The sequence below is a fragment of the Ambystoma mexicanum genome, chromosome 6p, assembly GCF_040938575.1.
Source record: "Ambystoma mexicanum isolate Mex_15411 chromosome 6p, UKY_AmexF1_1, whole genome shotgun sequence".
Lineage (NCBI taxonomy): Eukaryota > Metazoa > Chordata > Amphibia > Caudata > Ambystomatidae > Ambystoma > Ambystoma mexicanum.
In genome coordinates, this window is record NC_090935.1 from 601,364,597 (window position 1) to 601,389,162 (window position 24,566).

The window sequence follows — 24,566 nt, forward strand, 5'->3', positions numbered from 1 at the left end:
TGTGGGACCTCAGATATTTACTGGACATCCTGAAGGGGCCCCTTGAATTAGCTTCCAAGAGAGGAACCTCGGCAAAGCCGGTAACAGAGGAGATTTGGTGAGCGACCTCTCCCTGTGCCCCCTCAACAGAACTGGTATCACAGCGAGCGCGGGAATGTTAAGGAATATACCTCACAGACAAGACCTTAACGGGTCTCAGTTCTGTCGGTACACACCTTAGCCTCAATGAGACGAACCTCGGAATGGAGTCCGGTCTATATAGCTCCCCCGAGAGGGGCCTCGAACCGTGGTTCGGTACAGAAAGCCTCAACTGAGGCCTCAAGGCGCACCCCGGTTTCTGTATGGGAAACTCCAGACAAGGAGACCTCGGAGCGAACTCCGGTACCGAAAGCCTCAGCACAACTGGGCTGTCTATTAGCACCTGATTGGTGAACCTCGGAACGTGATCTGGTGTCGGCAGGCCCCTCGCGGGATCCCTCTGAGAAAACCCTGGTATGCCTATAATGCCTGCGAGGCACCTCAGGGGAAACCCTGGTAGCAGAGCTCTTGAAGCCCCTCCTAGACCTGGAGGACCCCGGGAAGGAATCCCCCCCGGCCGGTGTGCCCTAAAAAGTAAGGAACTTACCGAGCGTCTCTTTTCATCGATGAAGAGTTGAAAAAGCAGTGGAGAACTCGCTGGAAGACCTCCTCCCACCGACGAAGACGATGCATAAGTGCCCGGACCGAAAGGGAGTTGCAGTAGAAACACAAGTCTCAATGGTGATCCGGTCCCAGACATTCCAAACAGAAAGAATGGGGATACGCCCTAGTGAAGCGACGTTCGCAAGAGGAACAAGAGACAAATCCCAAAGGACCGCAGAACGACAACGGGAAAGACGACAAAATGTCTTCCCGGTGATGCAAGTGCACCCAGCCCCGACCGCACGGAGAAATTTACTGAATGGTGATGCGTTCAGGAGGGCGGGGTTACGGCCACGTGCGGTATCCCGCGTAAAAAAAGGACACATTTTTCAATTTGATGCTTTGTTTTTTTTTTTTTTTTTTAACAAAAGTGCTCCAGTCCCGTCCCACTGGACAGAATGTCCCAAAAGTATGGAGGAAAGGGGACAGGACGTAGAAGTATGGTGACTGACCCAGTAGAAAACACTCTTTACATAACACATCGTATGCAAGGTTACTTATATTTTGGTGTAATCATTATGTAAGGATTGACTAGTTTGAACCATTGTATACACCAATATATTAATTTGGTGAGGATCTGTAGTAATGTATTATTGACTGGTGCTCCGGAGAACCCTATTGCAGTTTTTTGCTTTATGAAAATGCTAAATAAAGAAATATGAAAAATGAAAGGGAAGTACCTTCACAACCTAAAAAATGAAGTAACACGTTAAATTTCCTTTTTCATGTAAAATAATGGAAAGAAAAGATTTGGGTGTACAGTTTTGTAATGGAAAATTCAATGGGGCATCTAAATATGGACTTTAGGATTCAGTAAATATAGCATATTTCCCTTCTGACAGTAACACTACCCTGTAGGCAAAATATAGTCATCGCCATTTGTACAGCTACTGCCCATGTATATAAATAGTATCTTTTGGACCAGAGTAGCAAGACCGAGCTAAGGCTTTGGTGGGCTGAGGGTGAATGTGTGGGTATGGGTGCTAGAAACAATTAAGAGCACACACTAATTCAGTCCACTTAGATCTGTCAATGTCTTGCGCACAATTTATTTTGAATATTGAACATACTGAATTCTAGATCTCATGGATTAAATGTAGCATCCTTTCCATTGTGAGGATTCAATGAAAATATGCCTTATTTGAGCATTAATTTTAGTTGAAGACAAATGGCAGTTTCCATAGTGGGGCAAAAAAGGGGGACTAAAATATGTATTTTCCTTGGCATAATATTTTGCTACATTAGAAAAACAGACAGTTTCAAAATACCAAGAATGCAATATGTTACCTGCCAAAGGTAGCCCTCCTTACTGCTGTAATGACGAACAGAGTCGCTGTCTCTAGCACTGGTGATCTGATCACAATGACACGGAGACAGGGAGGCCAAACATGTTCGGTTTCTAAAACAATAAAAGAAAGCTACATTACAAACAAACCTGAGATTATGTATAGACCTATGTTAAGGATTATTCAAATTTGCCTCACTTAACACATACATCATGATCATCAAAAAACTGGACATGAAAATGTACCAACATCATGATCATCAAAAAACTGGACATGAAAATGTACCAAAAAACAGAGCAAATTTAGGAACCTCTCCCCTGCATTTTACTTACCGACAGATGGACAACACATTGCAAAGGACATTTTTTTTAAAGTGAAGCTATCCTTGTTTAAGAACTACATGAGAAGCACGATCCATGTTTTTTTAAAGCTTGCAAAACAAACTATGCTACTTGTCTAACAAAACTGCATCATACTTTTAAAATTGAGCATTGATTGTTTTCAGCAAACAACATTTCCTAAAAATAATAATGCTCTTGGATATTGTCCGCAATAGCATTGTCCTATTGCAGGCACTACTGGAAAGTCCACGTCTGTTCATTTCATGAAGCCAAAACATACAATGACAATTACTTTGTCACACACGGATAGTCTACACATGTCAACCTTCAAGCTTAACGTGTTATTCTCATTAGAAATCATATTCAACCATTTTATGCATGGAATTCTGCATTTCTCCATCCACGAACTTTCAACGATCCTCCAGGCATAACATCCAACGTAGAAGCTGCTTTTTTAACAAACTTCGGTGTTGAAAAGACTCTGAAACTAGCTCAGCCAAAGTAGATTCAGGATATCCTGAAACAGAACATTTTTCTGCTCTATGGCCCTATTAAAAGGAATGGGCAACCTACTGTTTTTTTTTTTAAATTGTCATTACACCCGAGATCCGTTTAGCTTGCAATACATATCAACAAAGCCTGTCTCCATGTTCCCTTTTTTATTTAAGTCTGGTTCTGGTTTGCAATTTTTCTACTTATCATATGATTTTCTACCCGTTTCGTTGAACTACTAATTCCAACATTCGCTAAAATAGTGTTTTTCACTATTTTTATTAACAAATGCAGCTTCTAGTTTTTTGTAGGAATGCATGTTCACATCCATAGACATTAGTTTCTACCATTTTCAACAATTAATCTATTTTTCACTGTCTTGTTTGCATTTATCCTGATCGCTCTCTGCTGGCATGTTTTTTTACATCAGTGATCCATTGAGATTTATTAATTTTACTGTTAAATGCTTTTTTGTTAGCCTGTTTTAGAATACATTGCTTTCAAAGTGTTCTTTAACCGCATAAAATTGCTACTTTATAAGTAATCTGATTTGCAATTAATTGTTTTGAATATAATTTACCTATCACACCTTTATCTATATTTTTTTCAACAGTCTATATGCAGGTCTGATAATTCTGACTGCTGACATTCCTACAAATGTGCACAATTTCACAGTGATGCCATTGTGTCCTCCGCTGATTACACAAAAACTAAGATTATGTTCAAGGTTGAGATGCCTTTAAGAATAATCTCTATTATGCGGCACATGCTTTCGACTGTCCAATATTAGAACTTGAAATTGATAATTTGCTATATGTCAAATTGGGTTACATTGCAACTTTCTGGCGAGCACCACATTACTCCATGCAGCACCTCAGCCGGACCTTGAAATGTAAGCAATTCTGTACATTTTGCTCTTCATTCTATTTTCTTGTCAAGTGCATACATTCTTCGATACTATGTCAAACAAAATAAGCATGTCCACACCACTAAGCAGCTTTACAAATGGCTTTTCCAGCTGTGAAAAGTTACAGTCAAAATATATAAAAAGTTACAAACCACCATGAAAGTGTGTGTTAACTTGGTCGGCGCATCACCCTTAACAAAAGTACTTGCTAACTCAATTAAGTAGGATGTCCCACCAAGATTTCCTATTGAAGTGAAGTCTCAGTTGATGTGCCACCAGCGCGCACAAACCTAAAACTTTGTCGAAGGCATGAAAATAATTGTCCCCATAGACACAGTGTTTGTTTGTAAAAAAGCAGATGGTGTAAATCCACATACATTTCTGAAGTAATTACCTGGCCTTAAACTAGAAGTTGCCTCACTTCACCACAGGGATCACTGCTAATATACAAAAGATATACAATGTCTGTATGGCACAAATACCTTATCCTGGTAGAATATAAACTGGATAGCATAGGGACAGCAAGGAAGTCCCTGAGGGAGTTGAGCAGAGAAGGCAATCTGCCTCTAGGTCTTCACAGCTAGTACACGGTAGACAGACAGTAGAGGTCAATCTTCTATATCTACTATACTAGGGTTAGGGACCCATGGGCTAGAGAGGAGGTGGTAAACAAGATGAGTCACTAGGGTCCACAAAAATGCTAATAAAACCCCTTTAACTTCCTTTGAGATTTGAAGCGATTCTTGTGCGATCTGTGAAATGTGGTGTCAGTAATGGGATTCTACAGACCCCAATACAGAGGTTGGCCTACGCCAAGGTGAACATGGACCAGAGCACCTGTGATACCAACAGTACCGAGACCTAGAATTGAGAAGTCTGGGAGATAGGAGGGGGAACTGGAGTAATTAAGCTTTGATCCAGTACCTGAAGGAATGGAAGATTCCTTGCAGTTGTTCGATTCAGACAGCCATCCCACAACGAACCTCTGCCCGGAGAAAACACCATTCTGGCCCCACAACCGAAGAAGAGCCTATTCGACCAAATACAAGAAGCCCAGGAGAAGACTCGTTACTTAAGCCAAGCTCAAGCGTGCAACAGCAGACTGGAAAGTACTTTGAGTAGCACCGCGCTTCACCAGTGGAGAAGACGCTGCATCTGGGAGGAGGATGAATAGATATCTAAATACCCAGTAGCTGGAAGGAGCCCCCTTCTACGTGGAACCAGTCTCTCATCAGCACTCATGGAGGACCTTTTAATGGCTTGAGTAGATGGGCAAATTAACAGCTGTTGACAACACCAAGAAGCTCTGGCAACGTCACACGGAGTGATTGCCGAGAGACAGAAACAACCGCAGGTACAGGCGACATTCTACAAAAACTCGGCACTGGGGAAGAGCCCCTTTTTTAGTCAATTGTGAGAGGGTGGCAGACACAGCAGGATGGCACCAATATCACTGGAGCAAACATCGCCAAACAATTGACCGGGGAAGCCCAAAAGGTATTCCAAGCTTTAAATCCTGACAGGAGAATCCCCTTTGAGGATTTGAAGAGAGGCATCCGCGAACAAGACCAAGAAAATTATCGGTTTCGTCTTGTGAAGATGTCCCCTGTTAAAAAGTCACCAGCTGGGCGATTTTCTTCCCCTGCAACCTTAAAAGCCTTCCCCACATCATCTAGGACAAGTATTAATTACTGTTCCACTTCAGTCCTAGAATATTTGGGGTAAATGCTTGATTTTTGTGGGAGTGCACATTTAGGGAAATCTCCCCTGGCAACCTTTTCCCATACGACTATCACTGGATACCAGTGAAACCTTCAACAGTTGTCCGATAAAATCAGAGATCAGTCCAGCAAGTGGCTATTGGATAAAACCTGTGAGGTGGTGAAGGATGTGTTTGTGCAGCTCAGACTCCCTACATCCATATCTACAGAAAGTCATCTGGCAACTCTATGAACCCACTGAGGAGGAGTCTATACAAATAAATAACGCACATCAACGATCCATGTATTCCCTGGAATCCAGAGAGGGACCATAGAAGCCTAATTAAATCAAGCTGTCCGGGTGAGGGAGGGAAGAGTGTCTGACCATATGGGGGCATGGCCACAGCATCCCTAGGCACAGCAAGAGTAAACCCAGAACATCTCCTACAGACTGGTGGAAACTCAGATCTCCCACCCACCCCAAGATCCTCAGATCTTAGAAATGCGAGAAGCCAGGACACTTGGCCTGATTTTGTCCTGAAAAATCAAAAAAGAACCACCCATGGAGACTTCTCTATCGATTTCCCAGTGCCCCAGCGAGACAGAATTAACAGAATGGACATGGGAACACTAGGAACCAGAATAACTCACAGATCTGTTCCTGGAGAAAGAGAAAGGGTCAGTCTGAACTGCGGGAAAGATCATCTTTGTCAAAATTCAAGGTCTCCCAACGAAACCCCTATTGCACTCTTGGAGCAGGAAAACCGCCTTCTGGGCTGATCGGTTCACATAGAAAGATCTACACCCAGGTGTTAAGATCGATATCGAGAATCTGGCCTGGTGGACAGATATTAGGAGGCCACCCCATTTATAGTGAAGAGGGGAACACTGAGAGGGTAGCCAAAATCCAATCAAGGTAGCAATGGAGAGCAGTCAAGACAACTCTAAGGAGAGCGGGATCAGCGGTCCACAATGAGTCCACACAGTGCCAATAATTCAATTTAGACAGGGATGTACAAAAATACAGTTTTCTCAGAGGACTGGATGGGCCGACTGGGGGTTGCTGGAGGTTGGATTTCCCACTGTTGGTTCTAGTAAGAGGTGTCCAGGAACAGCAGGTGCAAGAATTCTTCCAGTCAGGTGCAGGAGCCGAGTACAACCGTTGGCGATGGAGAAATACAGACCACTTCAGGACTCTTCAGAGGATGGGGGGGAAGGTAAGTTCCAGCGACGGGCCACTGCACACAGACGACGGCAGGCATCCTTCCAGCCACAGTTGTAGAAGACTTTCCAGAGCAAGATCCCTTAAAACTGGAAGGCTGAAATTCAGCATGAAGGATATTTAGACCACCGAACGTCCGACTGCAAACGTGGAATTGCGACAGTTCTAGCGAGGGAGCCCACTGGAGAGCTGGTCAGTCCACAAGGTGGTCCAGTGAAACTTCAGAAGGATCAAGACAGCTGGGTCCTGGAGAACAAGGCAGGACTGGTCCCACTAAACCAGGGGTTGAAGCACCACACCGTGCCTTTGCAGATGCAGTCGAATAGGGCTTTACTGGGCCAGAAACAGGAAGGGATACTGGGCTTTTCCAGGAGTATTCTTCGGATCTTCAGTCCACTGTTCTTCTACGCAAGATTCTCTGCTCCAAAGCTGATCATAAGAATTGACTGCAGGAGTCCTCTTATCCAAAATCCTGGCTGGAAGCAACTCGCCCACCAATGGTAAGGATCTGCACCATTCAACGGCCAGCAATGGTCCAATCAGGCACCATGGTTGGTTTCACTCATGTCCCACACCCGGACTTACAGGCACCATGGATGTGGAGTGGGAACAAATAGTCCCACCATCTTCCTGAACCGCACACAAAGGCATCACTAGCCTGTGAAAGCAGCAGCTATTCCGGGCAAGTGCATGACCTTTTATGGGATTTCCTAAACTGACAAGGCAGGAAGAAGCCTAGACAACAATATGGCAAAAAAGCAAAAATCCTGTGGCTTAGCCATTTTAGGTCACTAGCCATGTTTAGTAGCCATATGCCGTAAACACTAATGTGCACACTAGAAATAACGTAGCATGCGTGGGAACCATAGCCTAAGTTCGGTTTTCCCACATGCTAGTAAGCTTCGGCTGATTCTTCGCCTCAGCGAAAACTGAGTTTCTTTGAAGAAGGTTGACACCTAAGACGGGGGTTCCAGCAGTGTTCCGATTGCGAGGCAAAAATGTCCCCAACAGACCCACATCAAGTCTGTTTGCGGAGCCTGGGAGCGGACCACAGAGTGGATGACTGCAGTTCCTGCCAATCAATGGCTGAAGGCCTTGAGAGAGAGAGGAAGAGGAAACTTATGGCAGGTAAGCCCCCTTCAAAATCTCCTTGTTAGCTCATCAAAAAGGAGGTCTTCCGATGGCTCAAGGGATGTTTGCCTGTTGAAAAAGCAAGTGCGCTAAACACCAAAAGCGCTCACGGTCGAGGTCGATACATTCGTCATCCTCCTCCCATGAAAAGTCAAAGAAGCAATGCCACCAGTCACTGTGTTCTTCCTCCTCATCAGACAGGATGGTTACTTTCCCAAGTAAGTCGGCGCCCCCGGCTGACTGGGAATATTTTAGAATAAAAATGTTAGTGTTATCTGAAAAAGCGCCTAGTGTCCCTCCCTGCCTCCTCTGAAATAACAAAGTCTCCTAAACCCACCGCGTCTGACAAGACCGGCAGGGTGCCTGTAGCCTCTGGTTTTTCACGTGCCATAGTGTCGAGGAAGAAAGTCTCGACATGTGTCGAAGGAGTCTTCCTCGAGACACAGGCAGAAGTCAGGTTTGTCTTGCTCGATGAGTGATCGAGGTCAGACACCTGGGCCTTCAAAGTCCCTATCAAAGCATTCATTGAAATCCGCAAAGCCATTGATGCCCTTGACGCTGCTTCTTACTTAGATGCCCTCCACACCGTTGGTGCCTATGAAGGTTTCCAAACCTCTTGTCAAGGCATCGAAGACTTTTAAACCTCTGCCAAGACCTGATTGTTCAGGTCTATGGGATCTATATTCGAAGAGGACCAAGATGTACCTTTTTGGTATGAGCATGGTACCCCCAAAGTACCCGAAGAACTACCCTTTGAGGAGCCCAGGATGAAAAGTCTTGGAGACATTGAAAGAGGCTAGTAGTCTGGAAACTTCTGCAGAAACTGACTTTGCAAATCCAGATGTGTCCGGGTACTCTGATCCTTATGATAGATTAGTGATGTGCAAGGTAACAGAATATCTTGATCAGGGAAGCCGGCTGCCATAGTTGAGAAGGATGATCTCATGGACATCCTAGACAGTGGACCACCAAAAGAAGCGGTACTGCTGTTTCACACTGCTTTGAGGACCAGGATTTTGTAGAACTGGCTTAAGCCTGACTCCACACCAGCAGTGAACAACAATAAGACAAAAAAAATACAGGGCTGCTTATATTGACGCTACATTTTTATCCAGGAACCAGGCTGTCACGACCCTCGCCCAAAACCCCCTCTGGCAAACCCATTGGCCAGGTGGAGTCAGGACTCGGGCCTTTAGAGCCTGGCATCCTCTTCAAAAGCCTACAATACAATAAAGAACTACTTTATTGTATTGTCAGCCAACATGGAGGCATCCACCTAGCTTGGTTCCTAAGAACCAAGCTATGTGGTCTAATGTTTTGGGTGTGGTAGCCTAGGGACTACTTTACCTGGACTATTTTGTTGGGACTATTTAAACCACACCTGAGCAAGACAACATGCTTCGCGTTACTTTGCAGCTTGCAGCGTGACGCTCACCGTGTCCAGCTATTCCCTCGAACCTCGGAGAAGCAGAACCTGCAAGGAGACACAAGGAACATCATTAGCAGCAGCATCTTACCTGCAGTCTTCATCTATAAACACTCGCAGCTACTGAGAACAGCTTCCTCGAATCTGCACGCCTCCCGGACATAACGACCTGAAAGAGGAAGATGGAGGCAACATTAAAGAAAGCAGTAGCGACATTTACAAATTACGAACAGCTCAAAAGGCTTACCTGGCTGGACGCCTATCGGCTGGCACCACTCCAGACATTCCACTCTCACTGAAGAACACTGCGACCTACAAGGAAGGAAAAGAAAGGTTAGCAAAGGCAAGACTTTGCAGCGCAGCGCATTGCGCTTACTTACCGCATCATAGCGCTCTTAATGCGCCATCATTTACCAGCGGGGCTCAACCAAGCCAGTTCGCCGCGCTGAAGCTTTGCATACCTAAGGGAGAAAAAAAGAGACATTTTAAACAAAGAAAGGCATGCAAGATAGCAACAAAACTAAAGAACAGCAATAAGACCTACCTGAACAATATCAAACGGGCCGGCGTCAGTGAAGTAACTGGACCGCACTCGCCCATGAAAGACAACGCACCCCTGCAAAGAAGGCAGGACAGAGAGCACGCCTAATTCTACCACAAGGCAGAACCTTCCCCGCAGACCACATCAGGGCAAAGCTGAGAAGCATACCAGCGAGTAACCCGGCTGGGTGGCGTCCCTGTGGATACCAGGTGAGCGTAACACAGACTCCACTTAGTAGTACAGGCGGCAACATCTTCTCCGAGAGAACCTTTCGCAATCATGGCCGGAGATGACAATTGGACAGACGCCTCCCTTACAGGATGGGAAGCCCATTTGAAAGACCTTTTAATCAGCGGTCACTGGTCTCCGGAGTCCAGACTTCACATCAACCTTTTAGAGCTGAGAGCAATCAGACTACTGCTTATCGCCTTCCTGCCCAGGGTACAGCGGACAAATGTCCCGATAATGAAGGACAATGCAGTGGCCATGCATAACCTCAACAAGAACGGAGGTGTAGGGTCACTGCCTCTGTGCAGAGAGGCAATCCAGCTCTGGATCTGGGCACTAAGAAAAGCAATCTCTCTGCTGGCAGTTTTTCTAGTCGGAGAAGAAAACAGTGGTGGATGCTCGGAGCAGGCAGAGCACGACCTCCCACAAGTGGGAGTTAGCTCAGGGAGTCCTTCTAGAGAGCTTCACCCTTTGGGGAACTCAAGTGGATCTGTTTGCAACCAATGCTAACAAGAAGTGCTCTAGTGGACACGTTCGTAGTAGACTGGGAATTTCCACTTCAGTATGCGTTTCCGCCAGCCCCCGTCATGCCTCATGTCATCAGGAGGTTGAAGTAGTTTGGGAAATCCATGATCTTGATTGCTCTGGATTGGGCCAGGTGGACGTGGTACCCGGACCTTCTAGAAATGGCCATCTGCCCTCACAAGAGGGGGCGGGGGTCTCCATCCAGAAATCGGTACTCTGAATCTTCACGCGGGTTTCTGAAAGGTTAAGATACAAAGCTGGCAACATTTTCCGGAGGACGCAAGGTGTTGCTGTGGGCCAGAAGGCCAGCTACAAAATCCCTGCACCACTGCAGTTGGAACAAATTTCAAATCTGGTGCAGGGAGAAAAATTTCACTTGTAACTACTACCGTTTTGTCTTTTTCACATCATTTAGCCCATCTTGGGCTCCAAGTCTCCACGGTAAAAGGATACCTGGCAGCGCTTTCTACATTCAAGCGCTCGTCAGAGGAAGTCGCATTTCAGGATCCCTATTGTTATTCAATTTTTTAAGGGATTGATATCTCTACATGCTCTCCCCCTGTTCCTTTTATTGTACCAGTTTGGGATTTAAATCTGGTATTGAGACACCTGATGGTGATGCCTTGCGAACCTCTGCATTCTTGCCCTCTCAGAATGCTAACTCTTCAAACAGTCTTCTTGACCGCAATAACCTCTGCATGCAGAGTGAGTGAGCTGCAGACAAGGTGGTGTTCAGAGTGTCCATGTTTACCAAAGGTGGTATCTGAATTCCATCTAACACAGAAGATAGTATTGCCTACCTTGTATCCACCACCTCACCCTTCTAGGAGGGGGAGAGATTGCACCGTTTAGACCCAAGAAGTGCTTTAAATTTGTACACTTCATGAATGGCAAAAATCAGGCAGGGTGGCCGACTTTCATAGGATACTCAGGCCACAGATTAGGGTTGGCAGACACAAAACAGACTGCTAAGATGGCTAATATGGATTTCAGAATGCTACGCTTTAGCTGGCAAAGACCTGCCTGAAGGATGATGGGCACATACAATTCGAGGAGTTGCTACTGCTTCAGCTCTTGAAAGAGGGGTATCCATGCAGGATATCTGCAAAGCGGCTACCTGGTCATCTCTACACACCTTCAGTGAACAATATTGCTTAGACTGTCAGGTCAGAAGGCCAAACTTGGAAAAGCTGTTCTTTCGCAGCATCAATAAATAAAAGAAAATCTCAGCACCCACCTCCTTAAACTGACTGCTTTAGGAGTATCAAAGATGAGGAATATGTAGTAGGAACATCCAGTCGAAAGAACATTACCAGAGGTAAGTAATTTGCTCATCTGTTGCCACCAGCCTTTGTCTGTAGACACATAACAGTAACCACAAATCTCAAGTGTAAAATAGTAGGGTGATACCAAAGTATCCCCATTGCACTGTATTGTAAGATGCTGTGTGCAAGGAAAAAATTAAAGTCAAAAGGGAAACAGTTTCCCAGTACCGATAGTCTGCAGGGCTGATCAGTCCTTCCTATAACAAATTAGCTAAAGGCCAGGGGAGTGAAGCTAAAGGCTCACCTTCCCTGTAAAAAAGTCAAGACCGGTTAAAACACAAAAGCAAAATGTTTGGGGGTTCATAGAACTATGGAGGCAATGTTGCCAAAAGACAAATCTTTCCCCACACCAGGAAACATGGTACCGATTGGATGCGTTAATGGGGACATCAATTTGTAGCCCTAAGCCATGCTCAAGCTCTGGGTATTAAGCTAAGTGATTACAATGCCTATATTATAGTCATACTCTGACTACCAGAGGAAGTGCCACTCTTCGGCCAATGTCTCTCACAGATATTCAAGGATCAAAAGACTCCTTCCGTGGTGGTTTGGGGGGGGGGGCTGAGAGAGCCAGTGACCAAGGAGAGAACAGGGAGACAGATGAGGTGTGGGAGGTATGTGACAAGGCCAGGTCCCTGTTCTGGTCAAGAGGGGATGTGAACCCCTCTCAGCCAGGGGCTGGACGTCTACCAGTGAGTAATCTAGTGCCAGTCCTACCCCCGAGTCACCATTTCCTTTATTAATTGCTGCTAATGGGTTGTGTGTTGTGGCAATTTTGAGTAGTGGAATAAAAAGAATTGTGCACACAATAGTGTGAATGACAGAAAAAAAGAAAAACTGTATTGCCCCTTCACATTTTCTTGCGTGAAGATTTGCCATCTGGTCTTCTCCATCTTCGTTAAACTGCAACAGGATGATGCTGTGACAGCCAATCTGATCTGGACCAAAGAACACACCCCAAGGAGCACAGGTATGCCAAGTGGGTTGCTTAAGGCTTTACTCGGGTTTGGTGCGGTTACTGATCTAGACCTAATGTAATGTGTAGCATCATGCCACAATTGTGCCCTTGACTCCGGTCTCATTTCTTGTCCTGCAGTAGGGTACAGTACAGCGACAGCCATTCCTCTACCAGGACCATTTGACACACCCAAGGAGCACAGGTATGTTATTTATATCCTTTTTCGCACTCAAGATAAGGTTCTCTTTCATAACATTTTAACTGTGCATGACTATTGAATCAGTTATTTTTAGGAAATGTCCACCCCACCCCCTTAGAATTCAGAACTACAATTCTAAACCCAAAACATCTTTCCAGACTGTTCTGTGTAGATGTACACAAAATACATTGACGGGTCATATCCTAATGTGATTTGTCCAACTGTACATTTTTCTAATGATCAAAGTGTAGCCTGAAACTGCCAGAATTTTATAAGTCATTTCTTGCAGAAATAATGCTGTATCGGACCAGATCACACTGTCTCCCTTTTTTAAATTTGGTTGCAAAATAATATCAACATCAACTGTTAATCTGAAAGGTTTATTTATGTTTCATAGGTACCACACACAGTTTACAATAGTGTTTTTGGTTACTTTACTATAGAGGCATAAGGAAAAAACAGAAAAATGTAGACCACATCACAAACCAGCAAAGGATGACAAACAATGGTGATTGGGAAGAATTGTCGCAGCAATCCGAAATTCCACACAAAGTTGTCATGTAGGATGCGTATGTGCAGTCTAGCACCATGTACGCTGGGTGAGGCACTGCGGCCTTGTGTTAGGAGTAAGTAGCATAAAGATTGTAGCAGAACAAAACCTTTTAGAATTCTTTTGAAAAAGGGTTTCCTTTGGTTTGGATAATCCAAAAATCTTCAATGCAGTTGGGGAAATAACATGTTCAATATCCATCGTATACAAGGCGTGCAGCGCTGATTAACTGTGGCTACGACCCAACCCTGGTCTTCAATGATGGTTTAAATAAGAGGGCCCTGAAAAACAGAGCCAAAGTCTAAGAGCCCACTAATGCCATGGGGAGTATTTGTAATTGGAGTGATCTAAAAACAATTGTAGACCCACGTCGAAAGGCCCTGTGTGGTAAATGAAATAATTAAACTAAGGTCCCCTGATCATCTTAAGAATGTTCGTCCTCTGAATAAGAGTTTGCTTGAAATACTAAAATATGTGCTTGTGGTTCAGGAGCAAAAGAGGACCTACTGCATTTTATGCTGATATGTTCAATGTTGCTGGACCGCAGGAGACTAAGGAATCATTTTATCTGTTATGTGCTGCCTAACGCAGAAACGCTCTCTTTTTATGAATTGCAATAAAATTCCTTTTACAGTAGACATGTATAAGTGAAAGAGGTGTTTAAAATATCTGGAAAACTGTTTTAATTATTTTAGTATGTATAGTTCATATTTTAGGATTTCACTTTTTGGTACAGAATTGTCTATTTGTATTATGGTGTTTTATATTGTACATTTTTGTTAATGGCGAAATCCAAAGAAAATGGACTTTGATATGTGCAGTTGCCTGAATTAGAGTTAACTACTGAGTAGCCACGGAAGGTAATAAAAGACTGTTGCTACTACACATTTCCTCAACTGCCATTATCAAATGAAGAGGTAACCGAATTCAGAGCTGCTCTACAACTGAAAATCTACACCTTAAAAGCTAGCATTGCAAGTTTCTGAGAGAGGTTTCCAAATCTCACTGATCACTTCACGGTCAATAGATGCATCCCTTTTTGAATCTACCGCAGAGCTTCAACACATTGCCGATAATAGACGGACCTAGACTGCACCATGGCAAGTATGGAGGAAGTTATAATCATATTGGGGAAGAACAAAGTGGATTGCCAAATTAATGGATTCAGTGGGAACCAAACTATATGTTGGACTGCTGCCTGCGTGATATTTTAAGGATGCTGAAATACAACAAATTAACTCGCAGTAAAAGTTGTGGCCAACCATTCATGAATTTAAACAGAAAACTAATTGGAGAAAACCTGAGCATTTAAGGTACATGTAAAAACCACCACAACAGTCTTTCATGGTCTGCCCAACCACTGCTTGGAAACGTTCAGTGGTACAACATTTTCTAAAATCTCCCTAGTATCTGTACGTTTTTGGAACTAGAACACATGTCAAAGTACTACTATAAATACCAGAGAAAATGCCTCTTCTCTGCAATACATGATGCCAGACTAAAAAAAGCAGGCAGCATAGGATTATGCTCTCGTAGGAAGAAAGCTTTAGTTGGGAGGGGATGGGCAGTACAATAGTTCTGGATTTAGTGCCAAGTACTGTACATATTTCCAGGACTTGCACATTAAAAAACTAAGCTCTGTGGTGGTCGAGATCACAAAATGTTCTTACTCTGTTGCAGCAGAGAAGCATTTCGTGAAATGTATTGAATTTCTTCAATCCTGGAGGATTACAAATCAAAATAATAGCCACCAACAGACATGTGAGCGTTGCCAACGTCAAGTGAGAAGAGTTCCCACAGAGCCAGCATCAATTCAGCGTTTGGCAGGAGTTCACGTTTGTGGTCAAAAAGTAAAAGCTGTGAGGAACTAAAATAAATTGTGGTAGAGTTATCACAATTGTGACCAATCAGAAGAAATGCTGTTTGGAAAGTGGCAATCACTTCTGTGCCATGCTGCCGACAAACATTCATGGGAGGCCAACACACACTATGCTGCCTGTGCACATACACCACTAAGCGAACAGCAGAGGAAGAAATGTCTAGAGCCTGGGTTGCCGCCCTGTACAGACATTGAAAAGACTGTTCAACAAAGGACTCACTTGAGATTTGAAGGACTTCACAACATTTTGACACTGGAGATCTTCCATAATATGTGACTGCAATATAGTCCCAAAAGGTTGCATTCCAGCATCAATGGAATGAAGGTGATGAGTTAACTAGCTGTGCCAGTACACAATAAAAACGTGAGTAGGCAATAGGCAAGAACTGGCAGTGGAACAATGAAAACAAAAGGCGGTGAAGTGTGTTAAAGAAAGAAAAATAACAGGAGTGAGTGGCAAAGCTGGTGTTCGATTTATTTAAAAAAATGTGTTTGTACACAATCTCACTTTAAGAGTCTTGGTGATAGAAACCCATGGTAAACAAATTGGATTATGTCCACATGAAGAAACCATGCTTAAAACGATTGCACCAATAGAACGTCTTCAAAAGTCTTACATGAAGAGGTAGATTTAAATAAACTTGTGGTGGTCATTTTTTTAACAGTGTTTGTTTGCACCGAGACTTATGTCTTTTCTAAACACTAATATGCCCTTTTTGTGTTATTTGTATACTATTTTCTGTACCTGAAATAAACTTGCTTAGTCCACGGTCATGTAATGTGCGAGAAATGTTTATATGTAATAATGCCATTACTTTGAATCGTATTTATGACTGAGCACAAATGTGTTTGAGCAGATAGTATTAAAGGTGGAAAGACATGCGAGGTAATCCTTCAACATGTGAAAGACTATATTCTCTCGTGATTCAAAATAGTATGTGTAAATGGCAGTGTCCACGTGTGGACCCCTGACAGCCTTCACTTGTGTTTCACATAGATTTTTCACTTGTTTACTGTGGCATTTCTGTATTTTTAAATTTTCCCAATGTATTGTGTGGCTTTTCATTTTACCAAATATATTTTTCATCTTGCACTATATGTGACTGGGCTGTAGGTGACTATATTGTGGGGGTTGTGCAACTCCAGTCATGCTCCTGCCCAGACAAAGGGACTCAATTCCCTCCCTAGTCTGGCCAACTCGCCTGAAAACAAAACCAATTCCCAGCCCATGCAACAGCTGTCAGCTTGTAATCTGCAGCCTGGGGCTGGCCCTTTCATAACTTCTTCCCCTCCTCAGTAACAGCGTCTGTTGTCCCTGCATTGCGCAATTGTCCTACACCCTGCAATTTCCCTTCCCCTTACTGTCACCAAGCCTCCTTGTGGCCTGGGAACAGCAAGAAACCAGTTCCACTTGTGTCCATCAAGGGGTTAGGGGTGGACAGTGTTTACCCACTTGCCTATACCCTCAGATGTCCCTTCCTCGTCCTGTCACTAAGCCTTCTTGAGCCCTGGAACAGACCAGAAACCAGTTCCACCTGCTGTGTTCATCATGAGAGTGGGTGTGGGCGGGCTCTGGAGGGGCAGGGGAGCGACATCCTTTCAAGCATGTGGCGAGAGGACCCGTGTCTCTCTTTTCTGGGTTGCTTGCAATGGTGTGCCGAACGTGTGGGTGGGGGCAGAAAAGCTGGAGGCAGCTCTTAAGCAGGTACCTACCCCCACCTCCCTGTCTGCCTTTCAACCTTCCCCTCTGCTTGTTTTTTCTCCCCAAACCGGATCTATTTTCTACCGGTCGGTCGGCCTCCCAGCCATCTCCGACACTGCTCCTCTTCCTCTCTCTGTCTAGATTCCTCTCTGTCTCTTTCCCTTTCTTTCTCTTTCGCTTCTGCGCTTTTCTCCCTTTCTCACGTTCTCTCCTCTCCGTTTCCCTTTCTCTCTCAGTTTCTCTACCAGCCCTTCTCCCTCCCTTTATCGAAAATGTTTTCCTACTCAACCCCCTCATCTCTGGCCATTCTTTCTTCCCTCTCCTCTCTACAGTCTTTCACTCACGATCTCTCCTCATTCTAAGCAGCCTTCCCACTCAGCGTTTCCCTCTCCAACACTTCCCTTCGTGTCCCTTCTCCCACTCTTCCTGCATCCAAGGGTACTCCACAGGCCCTGGGTCTCAAACATGTGTGCCTAGTCTGTATGCCCGCTGTTGATGCTCTGCCTCGTTCTGGCAGCAGTGTGCCTAAACATACCCTGTCGGCAATAAATTTGCTTCTATGTCAGTAATAAATCTGTTCCCAATTTCTGACGTGAACAAATTACTTTTGGTACAGTCATTTGGTGTTCACACTCTTTGGTGTAGCCTGCCTGTTATTGCCTGAGGGGGGACCCAGTATGCCTGTATACGCAACGCACCCTCACCGGGTCGGTTACTCCCTGGCCCAAAACTATGGCCCTGCATAGGGTCTCCCACGCGGCCTTCCCCATTTTGCCTGCCTCCCAAGCCCACAGTTTTCCAGTGCTGTGACTCGGATCTAGAACTGGTTTAGGTCGCTGATCACGTGAAGAGCACCTCAATGTCTGCACCTTTTCTGACTGAACTCACCTCCGTTCTACGGCCTGCGCTCCCCTCTGTCCATTTTCTGCCTTCAGCAACAGGCATTTCTATCCACAGGAATCTAACTTTCCCCTTTTTCAGAATCTACGGACGAGAACCTACATGAGCCTAACGGTCCCATTGAAGAGGTGCACCTGTCCTCCAAGCTGCTGCTGTACCCATGTCTGGCTGCCGGATCAAGTAGTAAGGTAAGAACTGAAGCACCAGCCACACAGACCAACAATACCAGCATGTAGCTTGTAAGGAGGGCCCCCGGTATTTGAGGGGGATGGAAACACTGAGGGTAAACCAGTGTATCCATCCAATCAAACCAGGACCCACTCCCACAGCGGTTAGGCACTAGCACATTTCCACTGTCCGAGGAAGACCTGCACACTAACACAACATCACACAATTTTACTGGCAAAGGGGGATGGACTGGGACATCAATTGTCTTGGGCACCAATGAAAAAGTGGCCCACAGTTGTTAATGACAATCTGTTCATATTGTGATAGACAGAATGTCTGTGTAGTACTCAAAAAGAGGGCATGGGCTTCAGGTAAAAGGTGTTTCAAACTGCATTTTAAACAAAATTTGTTCAGTAACACTTGTTGAAACTACTAGTTGTACAGTAATTCATCAAGCTGGTCCACTTTGACCAAAATAACAGGCTCACTTTGACACCAAAAAACGGTCCCACACTAGCATTTAGGGTTTGCAATTCGGGTATTGCCCTATAGGCCAGTCCGAGCCTGCTGGCAAATTGTAGGATGTAGCTTTCCAGATAAACTACCCAACTAGTCATAGCATCCAGATCTCAACCATTAATAGTAAGTGTTCTGTTTTGACCCAGAGTGTTCCTCAGGAAAAGGGGGGCACCCACTCTAACAAACTCCCCTCCTAGGCTCAAACTGGAGGATAAACAAGGGTAGGTGCGGCTCATTGATCATTTTAGGGACCGGTCTGCCTAGAGCCTCATTTTAGAGCACGCTACCCGACGCTTAATTCACTTTAGTAGTACCAAGGGCACCTAGTCTGTACCAAACTCATCTCATAGACGCTCACTAGGAGAGAGCAAAGCTAGTAGAGGGCCCAACCTCACCCACTTACCTAGTTTGATTGTGTCCATATCCTGGTTGTGAGACCACAAGAGAGGGCCTCTACAGATAGTCTTTGCCAACATCTCGTTTGCTAGAGTGCCTGAGAGGCACACCTGAATCAGTTGTTTTCCAGGGACGCCTGGGAATTGCACCCAACACTCTTTTAGGAAGTGGACCAGAAGCTTGGCATCACTGTGCCCCTAGTCCTGCAACAGTTTATCACCAATCCCCTTGCCTAGTTGAGCGCCTGTGGATGTGCATCTGTGACTGCACTAGATTCACATTGGTTGACACACTAGAATAGCAGGGACTCGGTGGTGCCAAGCTAAGCCCTGTAGCTATTTAGTATTTGTCCTGAGAAACTGGTCAAGAAATGTTTGTGTACGACAACTTTTTCCTGTCCGAATGAGAAATTCTGCAAGCCAGGGAGTAAGCCCCCCCCGAACCCACCGATTCCCCCGAGGACCTCATGACCACAGTGCATGGCCCAGATATTGTCAGAAGGATGCAAGTATGGCGTAAACAGACCAAGCACCAGAATCTACTGGTCTGGCCCCTAGAAGGTTCTTTTGAAGAGACTCACCTAGCTGCAGTGCGTGAGGTTCCTAAAAGAGAGAAAGGGAGCTTAGCAGCTACGCAGTGGGAGGCCTACACGTTGTGGTCTGAATAAAGTGCGTCTGGGGTCAGGAAAAAGTGGCTGAAACAAGCGACCCTAGAGAAAAAGCTAGAACTGCATATTATGGTTTACTGGCTTTTTATTTTTACTTCCGTGAGTTTTTTAGAATGTGCGTTTTCCCATTTACCCCTTTGAAAAAAAAAAAAATTGCAGATTAATTTTTTTCTAGTGTAAACACAGAAATATTCTTTTATTGATTCACTTCGTGCATAAGTAGGGTAATATCTCAGTGCAAAAGGTTATGAACACTCAGGTTAATCCAGTAATATCTAGCATTTCTACAAATCGAAATTATTGTAGTAAATCAGATTTGCGAAAAAACGACCTTTCCACATTGGCACTGGACACGGGCAAGACAAAATATCCAAAACATAAAATGATAAATATGGCCACTGTTGGCGCTTTCCCACCGAATACTCATGTACCTGTAAGCAGATCAATTATATGGGGCTCCCTCTTCCCTTTCTTTTATAAATTGTACTCTTGACATAATTGCATTTTAAAAAGGCTTGGGTCAAAATACTGCAGCCATACTGAATGTATGCATATATATTTTCAAACCCTGTTGCAATAAAGTTGTGAAGACTGCCGTGCCGGTCTCTGGTTGCCCTAGAGTGTGGGAGGATGGGTGGTGGCAAGATGGAATAGAAAGGGGGTGAATGGAGGTCATTGTTGTGGGGTCCATTTGGTACTGAATAAAAGAAGAAAGCTCACCCTTTATACATGTATAACTATCATAACAGTGGCAGCGAGTGGGCAAAATGCTCATCATGTGGAAGGCCCCCCAATGGCAGTTACCGCAGTCAAATGCAACCGCCATTCCAGGTACGCTTTGCTCTTTCCAGCTTCATCTACTTTGGGATTTGGCTTTGTGCTGACAGCATTCCCAGCCCAGGCTGTCCTGTATAGTGCGCTTGCCTCCAGTGTGTATAGTTATACAGGCCCCGGGTGGCACACACTAGCATTTAACTGAATTCAGGAATATCACAATTTAACTTAAAAAAAAGTGTTAAGTGGCGGGCGAGAACAAGTCATCAAAATCGTTTTATGACATTAACCATATATGGTTTAACTAGTGATAATTATAATGGACAAAGACTGAGGATAAAACATGTTTTTTTAATCTGAAAGCGTTTATGCATAACAAGATTCACTGCATGATGGAAAGTCCAGCGACAAATAACCACCATCAGCAAGACACAGCATCCCGAGAGCAGTAGGCACATTATCTCAAGTAGTTAATAAAGAAGAGTATCATAAGAGGTGAAGTGCGCAATCACATATCTTTTTAGATTAGGAGCTGTGCTAAATCCCCAGCTCTGTAATTTATAATGTTCTTTTTGACCAGAGCTCCATTCATCAACGGCCAATGCCAACTCTTGGTTGCGCGCGCCTGACTTAGGCACATCCAAATGACGTTACATACGATACAGTGTAGCAGTGCACACAGCTCTAAAGTGCAAGAGGGCTTTGCCATAGCGATATGCCAGCTGTACTAAGCACATGCGCATCCAATTTACACAGATCCCTCCAAGCGATGTGTGAAATAGGGCATCAGACAGATGAACGCAAGCACACCAGTTGGACGCACTGTCTTCGCACAGAAGCGGTACGCATCATTAATCACCTTCTGGACTTTGTCTAGGCAAAATGGAGGCAGGACGAAGGACTGCTAAGGGGGACAATGCACGGTACGGCCATGAAAAAGATGGTCTGAGCTTAATTTACAAGTATGCTGGTTTTAGTGGGCAGGGCTGGGCACAAGCGATGCAGGATTTGTCAGCACAGATATCAAGGAGGTGCCACAGCCGCTTATATGGGGACAGGTTTCATGATCAGAGACACGCAAGTAGAAAATGACACCATGCCCCCTGCTGGCCATCTACGGCCTAATCTGTGCACCGGCCCTGCTGCAGTCTTTACTCTGTCAAGAACAACAGCTAACGGCACAGCTCAGCACACAAGAGCTTCACTCACTGAAACCAGTGTTTTTCGGATTCCCCCGAGGAAGCAAAAGAACAGCCTCGGGTGTCTTTTAACAGCTTTTTACGGATATTACCGATAATCTGAAACCATAAACATAATATAAAGATGAGAAATAGCCCCAGTTAAAGGTGGGACCACCCCCCCACCTTTTCCCAGCGTTACCCCAGTAACCCCTTCTGCCCCAGAGGATGTCCTAGATTTTTCTGTGCTTGTTCCCCCACCCAGCTATTCTGGTACCTTCCCCTTGCATGTGTGCCCCTTTACTGTCTGACCCTGCTGCACCTGAGGCCCCTGTAGTATCCTCTGCTGCTGAGCCCTCTGTGATGGTCAGTCAGGCCATGGCTACCTGGTCTACTGACCAGGTCCCCGCTTCCACGCTCTCTGCATTACATCCCTCGTGCCAGCCACTAAACAGGCGCAAGCCCTTCAGCGGTTAGAGGCGCACATGTCAGACCTTTACCCTGTTTCGTAGAGACTAAGAGGACCAGAGCAACAGTTATAAAATAATGGTGGGGGGGAGGGGGATACCCTGCTGTTGTGCAGTACCCCCAAGAGGGCGGGGGATCTCAGGTTAGCCAAGGATTTCCTGGCCCAAACCCTGTCTTGCCCCAAAATAAGGGAGGCCAATGTCATGAATAACCTGTTTGACAATGCCAGGACCCATGAGGACTGTGACTGACTCTCAGACGTTCACCTTAACCACAATCCACCAGCCCGGGTCCCCAGCTGGGATACTCAGCCTAACGGGACAGTTCCCCAACCTTAGGACTTTGTGGTGTTCCTAAGAGATGAGATAGCCACCTATGCCCCTTTGGCCGGCATGCATCAGTTGCTGGGGACACTCCTGTCCTCAGACCAATTGGCCACCATTAAGACCAAGGCTAATTCTATGACAAGACAGGAGGCTCGCATTATGCTTTACTTTCTTTCATTACTGCCATAAAAACTATAACATTGCGCGTTTTCTCCCCATCTCTTGAGAAAAATCCAAACTGTGAGGTTTTAAAGTTCCCAAATTTTTAGTCCAGCTTCAGACTACTGCCCCCATGATCCTCTGGTGCCCGGTAGTCCTGACCTCTACCCCTGCGCCTATCAGAGTGCAGGCTCCCCCATAAGAACCCCAAGTCCCAGGTCCTTTCCTCTTTCTTTTTTGCTGCCGCAATGAGATAAGTACCCATGATTATTGTACCATTACCTTATATTTATATTGTTTGTATAAGCCAAGAATAGACTTGCGCAAGCGCGAATATTACATAATTATCTGTGTGGCGCAGTGTAATACCTCGTCGGGGAACAGCTGTCATCGTTATTGTATGCCGAGGAGTCGGGACCGTAGCCGTGAGCGGATGCGGCCGCCTCAGGCAGCCAGTCCCGCTCTTCTACGTTGCACGGCCGCTCCGGCGGACCGCAGGACCCAAGGTAGCGGGAGGCTTAGACTCTTCCCCGTCGTCCCCTGGGGAGCTCCGACGTTCGCACGCTCGCATTTTAATGCGTTTGCGGAGCGAACAGAGTTAGCAGCCTTCACGGTAAAAGAAAATGAAGGGAATTACAGTTTTTAGCTGGGATTCCTCATAAGAGTGAGAGACACATCTGTGCTGCAGTTTAGGCTGAATTGCTCTCCTCTTGGCTGACAACCTACAAGTTGGCCCTGCCAACACAAGAAATATGGCCCAATGTAAACATCCTGGAGTAACACCATCCACCTCTCCTGAGTGGTCACAAGAAGAGTGGGAAGAGGACCCCTCTCACCAAGACACTGCCCTGTTGCAGAGTTTCAAAATGGTACTAGGAGACTTGCTTAAGCATGCAGTCTTGCAAGGTGTGCAACCTATTACACGGAGGCTGGAAATAGAAGAGGCTGTGATGGCAGAACAGCAAGCAAGGCTGGCCAGGAAAAGACGGGCAGAAAGCCCTGGCGAGGGGCCGTCAGCCAGACACCCTGTGGAAGGGGTTGAACCTAAAGGGCAATCCCCCCCCCCCCAAGCAACTTGGAAAGGGAGGATACTGCTCCCCTAGAACTAGGTGACCCTGTTGCTAGGCTTTGAAAAGCCTTCCTGGAGAAGAAGAGCCAGGACAGACCCCCCTACCCCAGGGGTGGACAATTAAGGGGATCAGGACGAGGGCTACACACCCGATGATGGAGGAGAAGACAACACCTTCCAACAGACCGAGGAGGTAGTCGACCCTCAAGAAGTAGATAACACCCCTGATATGTTTGATCCAGAAGCTATCAGGCACCCGAAATCCTCAGAGTGGGTGCCGTCGCCAAGAGTAGCGGCATACATGGCCCAACACATAAGAAAGTCGCTGGATAGGGATGTGTGGTCGCGCAGGCGATCAGATTGCGAGGCCAGAGTTGCCAGAAAAGCTGGAGGAAACTCCTGAACTGGACCCCAAGATGGTGACTTTTGTGACAAAATCAACGCGGGACATCAGGAAAGGTGTTGACCGCGCTTGGAGGTGATGTCAGGACAAGCTTCTCAACATCGCAGGTCCATTAGTGAAGATAATGGACCTTGCGGAAAAAGCAAAAGATACCGGTACCCTGGTAGATGCCCTCGCTCTGAGCAACTGGGCCCAAAGAGCTGTTTGCCTTCTAGGCAACACCAACTGCGCACTTTCATCTGAAAGGAGAAGAGGTGTCCTTCTAAAAATTGACGGAAAGTTGAGCGACCTGGCCTCTTACGAAGCAGGTGAAGGCTCCAAAGGTCTATTTGGTGAAGCATTCACTAAGGAAATGTTGCAGTTCGTCGGCACGTACTCGGCATTGGAGAAGGTCCAGAGTTCTATAAAAAATGATCTTTCCAGGTCGAGTTTTTTTCGGGACCAGA

The 24,566-nt window shown here is 45.5% G+C and overlaps 1 protein-coding gene across 1 annotated transcript in view; it reads right to left on the minus strand.

Annotated features, from left to right (window-relative positions):
- AGGF1 (angiogenic factor with G-patch and FHA domains 1) overlaps positions 1-24,566 on the minus strand; it is a 905,326-nt gene that overhangs the window by 523,061 nt on the left and 357,699 nt on the right. Inside the window, exon 7 of the mRNA XM_069627444.1 lies at positions 1,969-2,080. Coding sequence (XP_069483545.1) covers positions 1,969-2,080 — 112 coding nt within the window. The remainder of the gene's footprint in view (positions 1-1,968; positions 2,081-24,566) is intronic.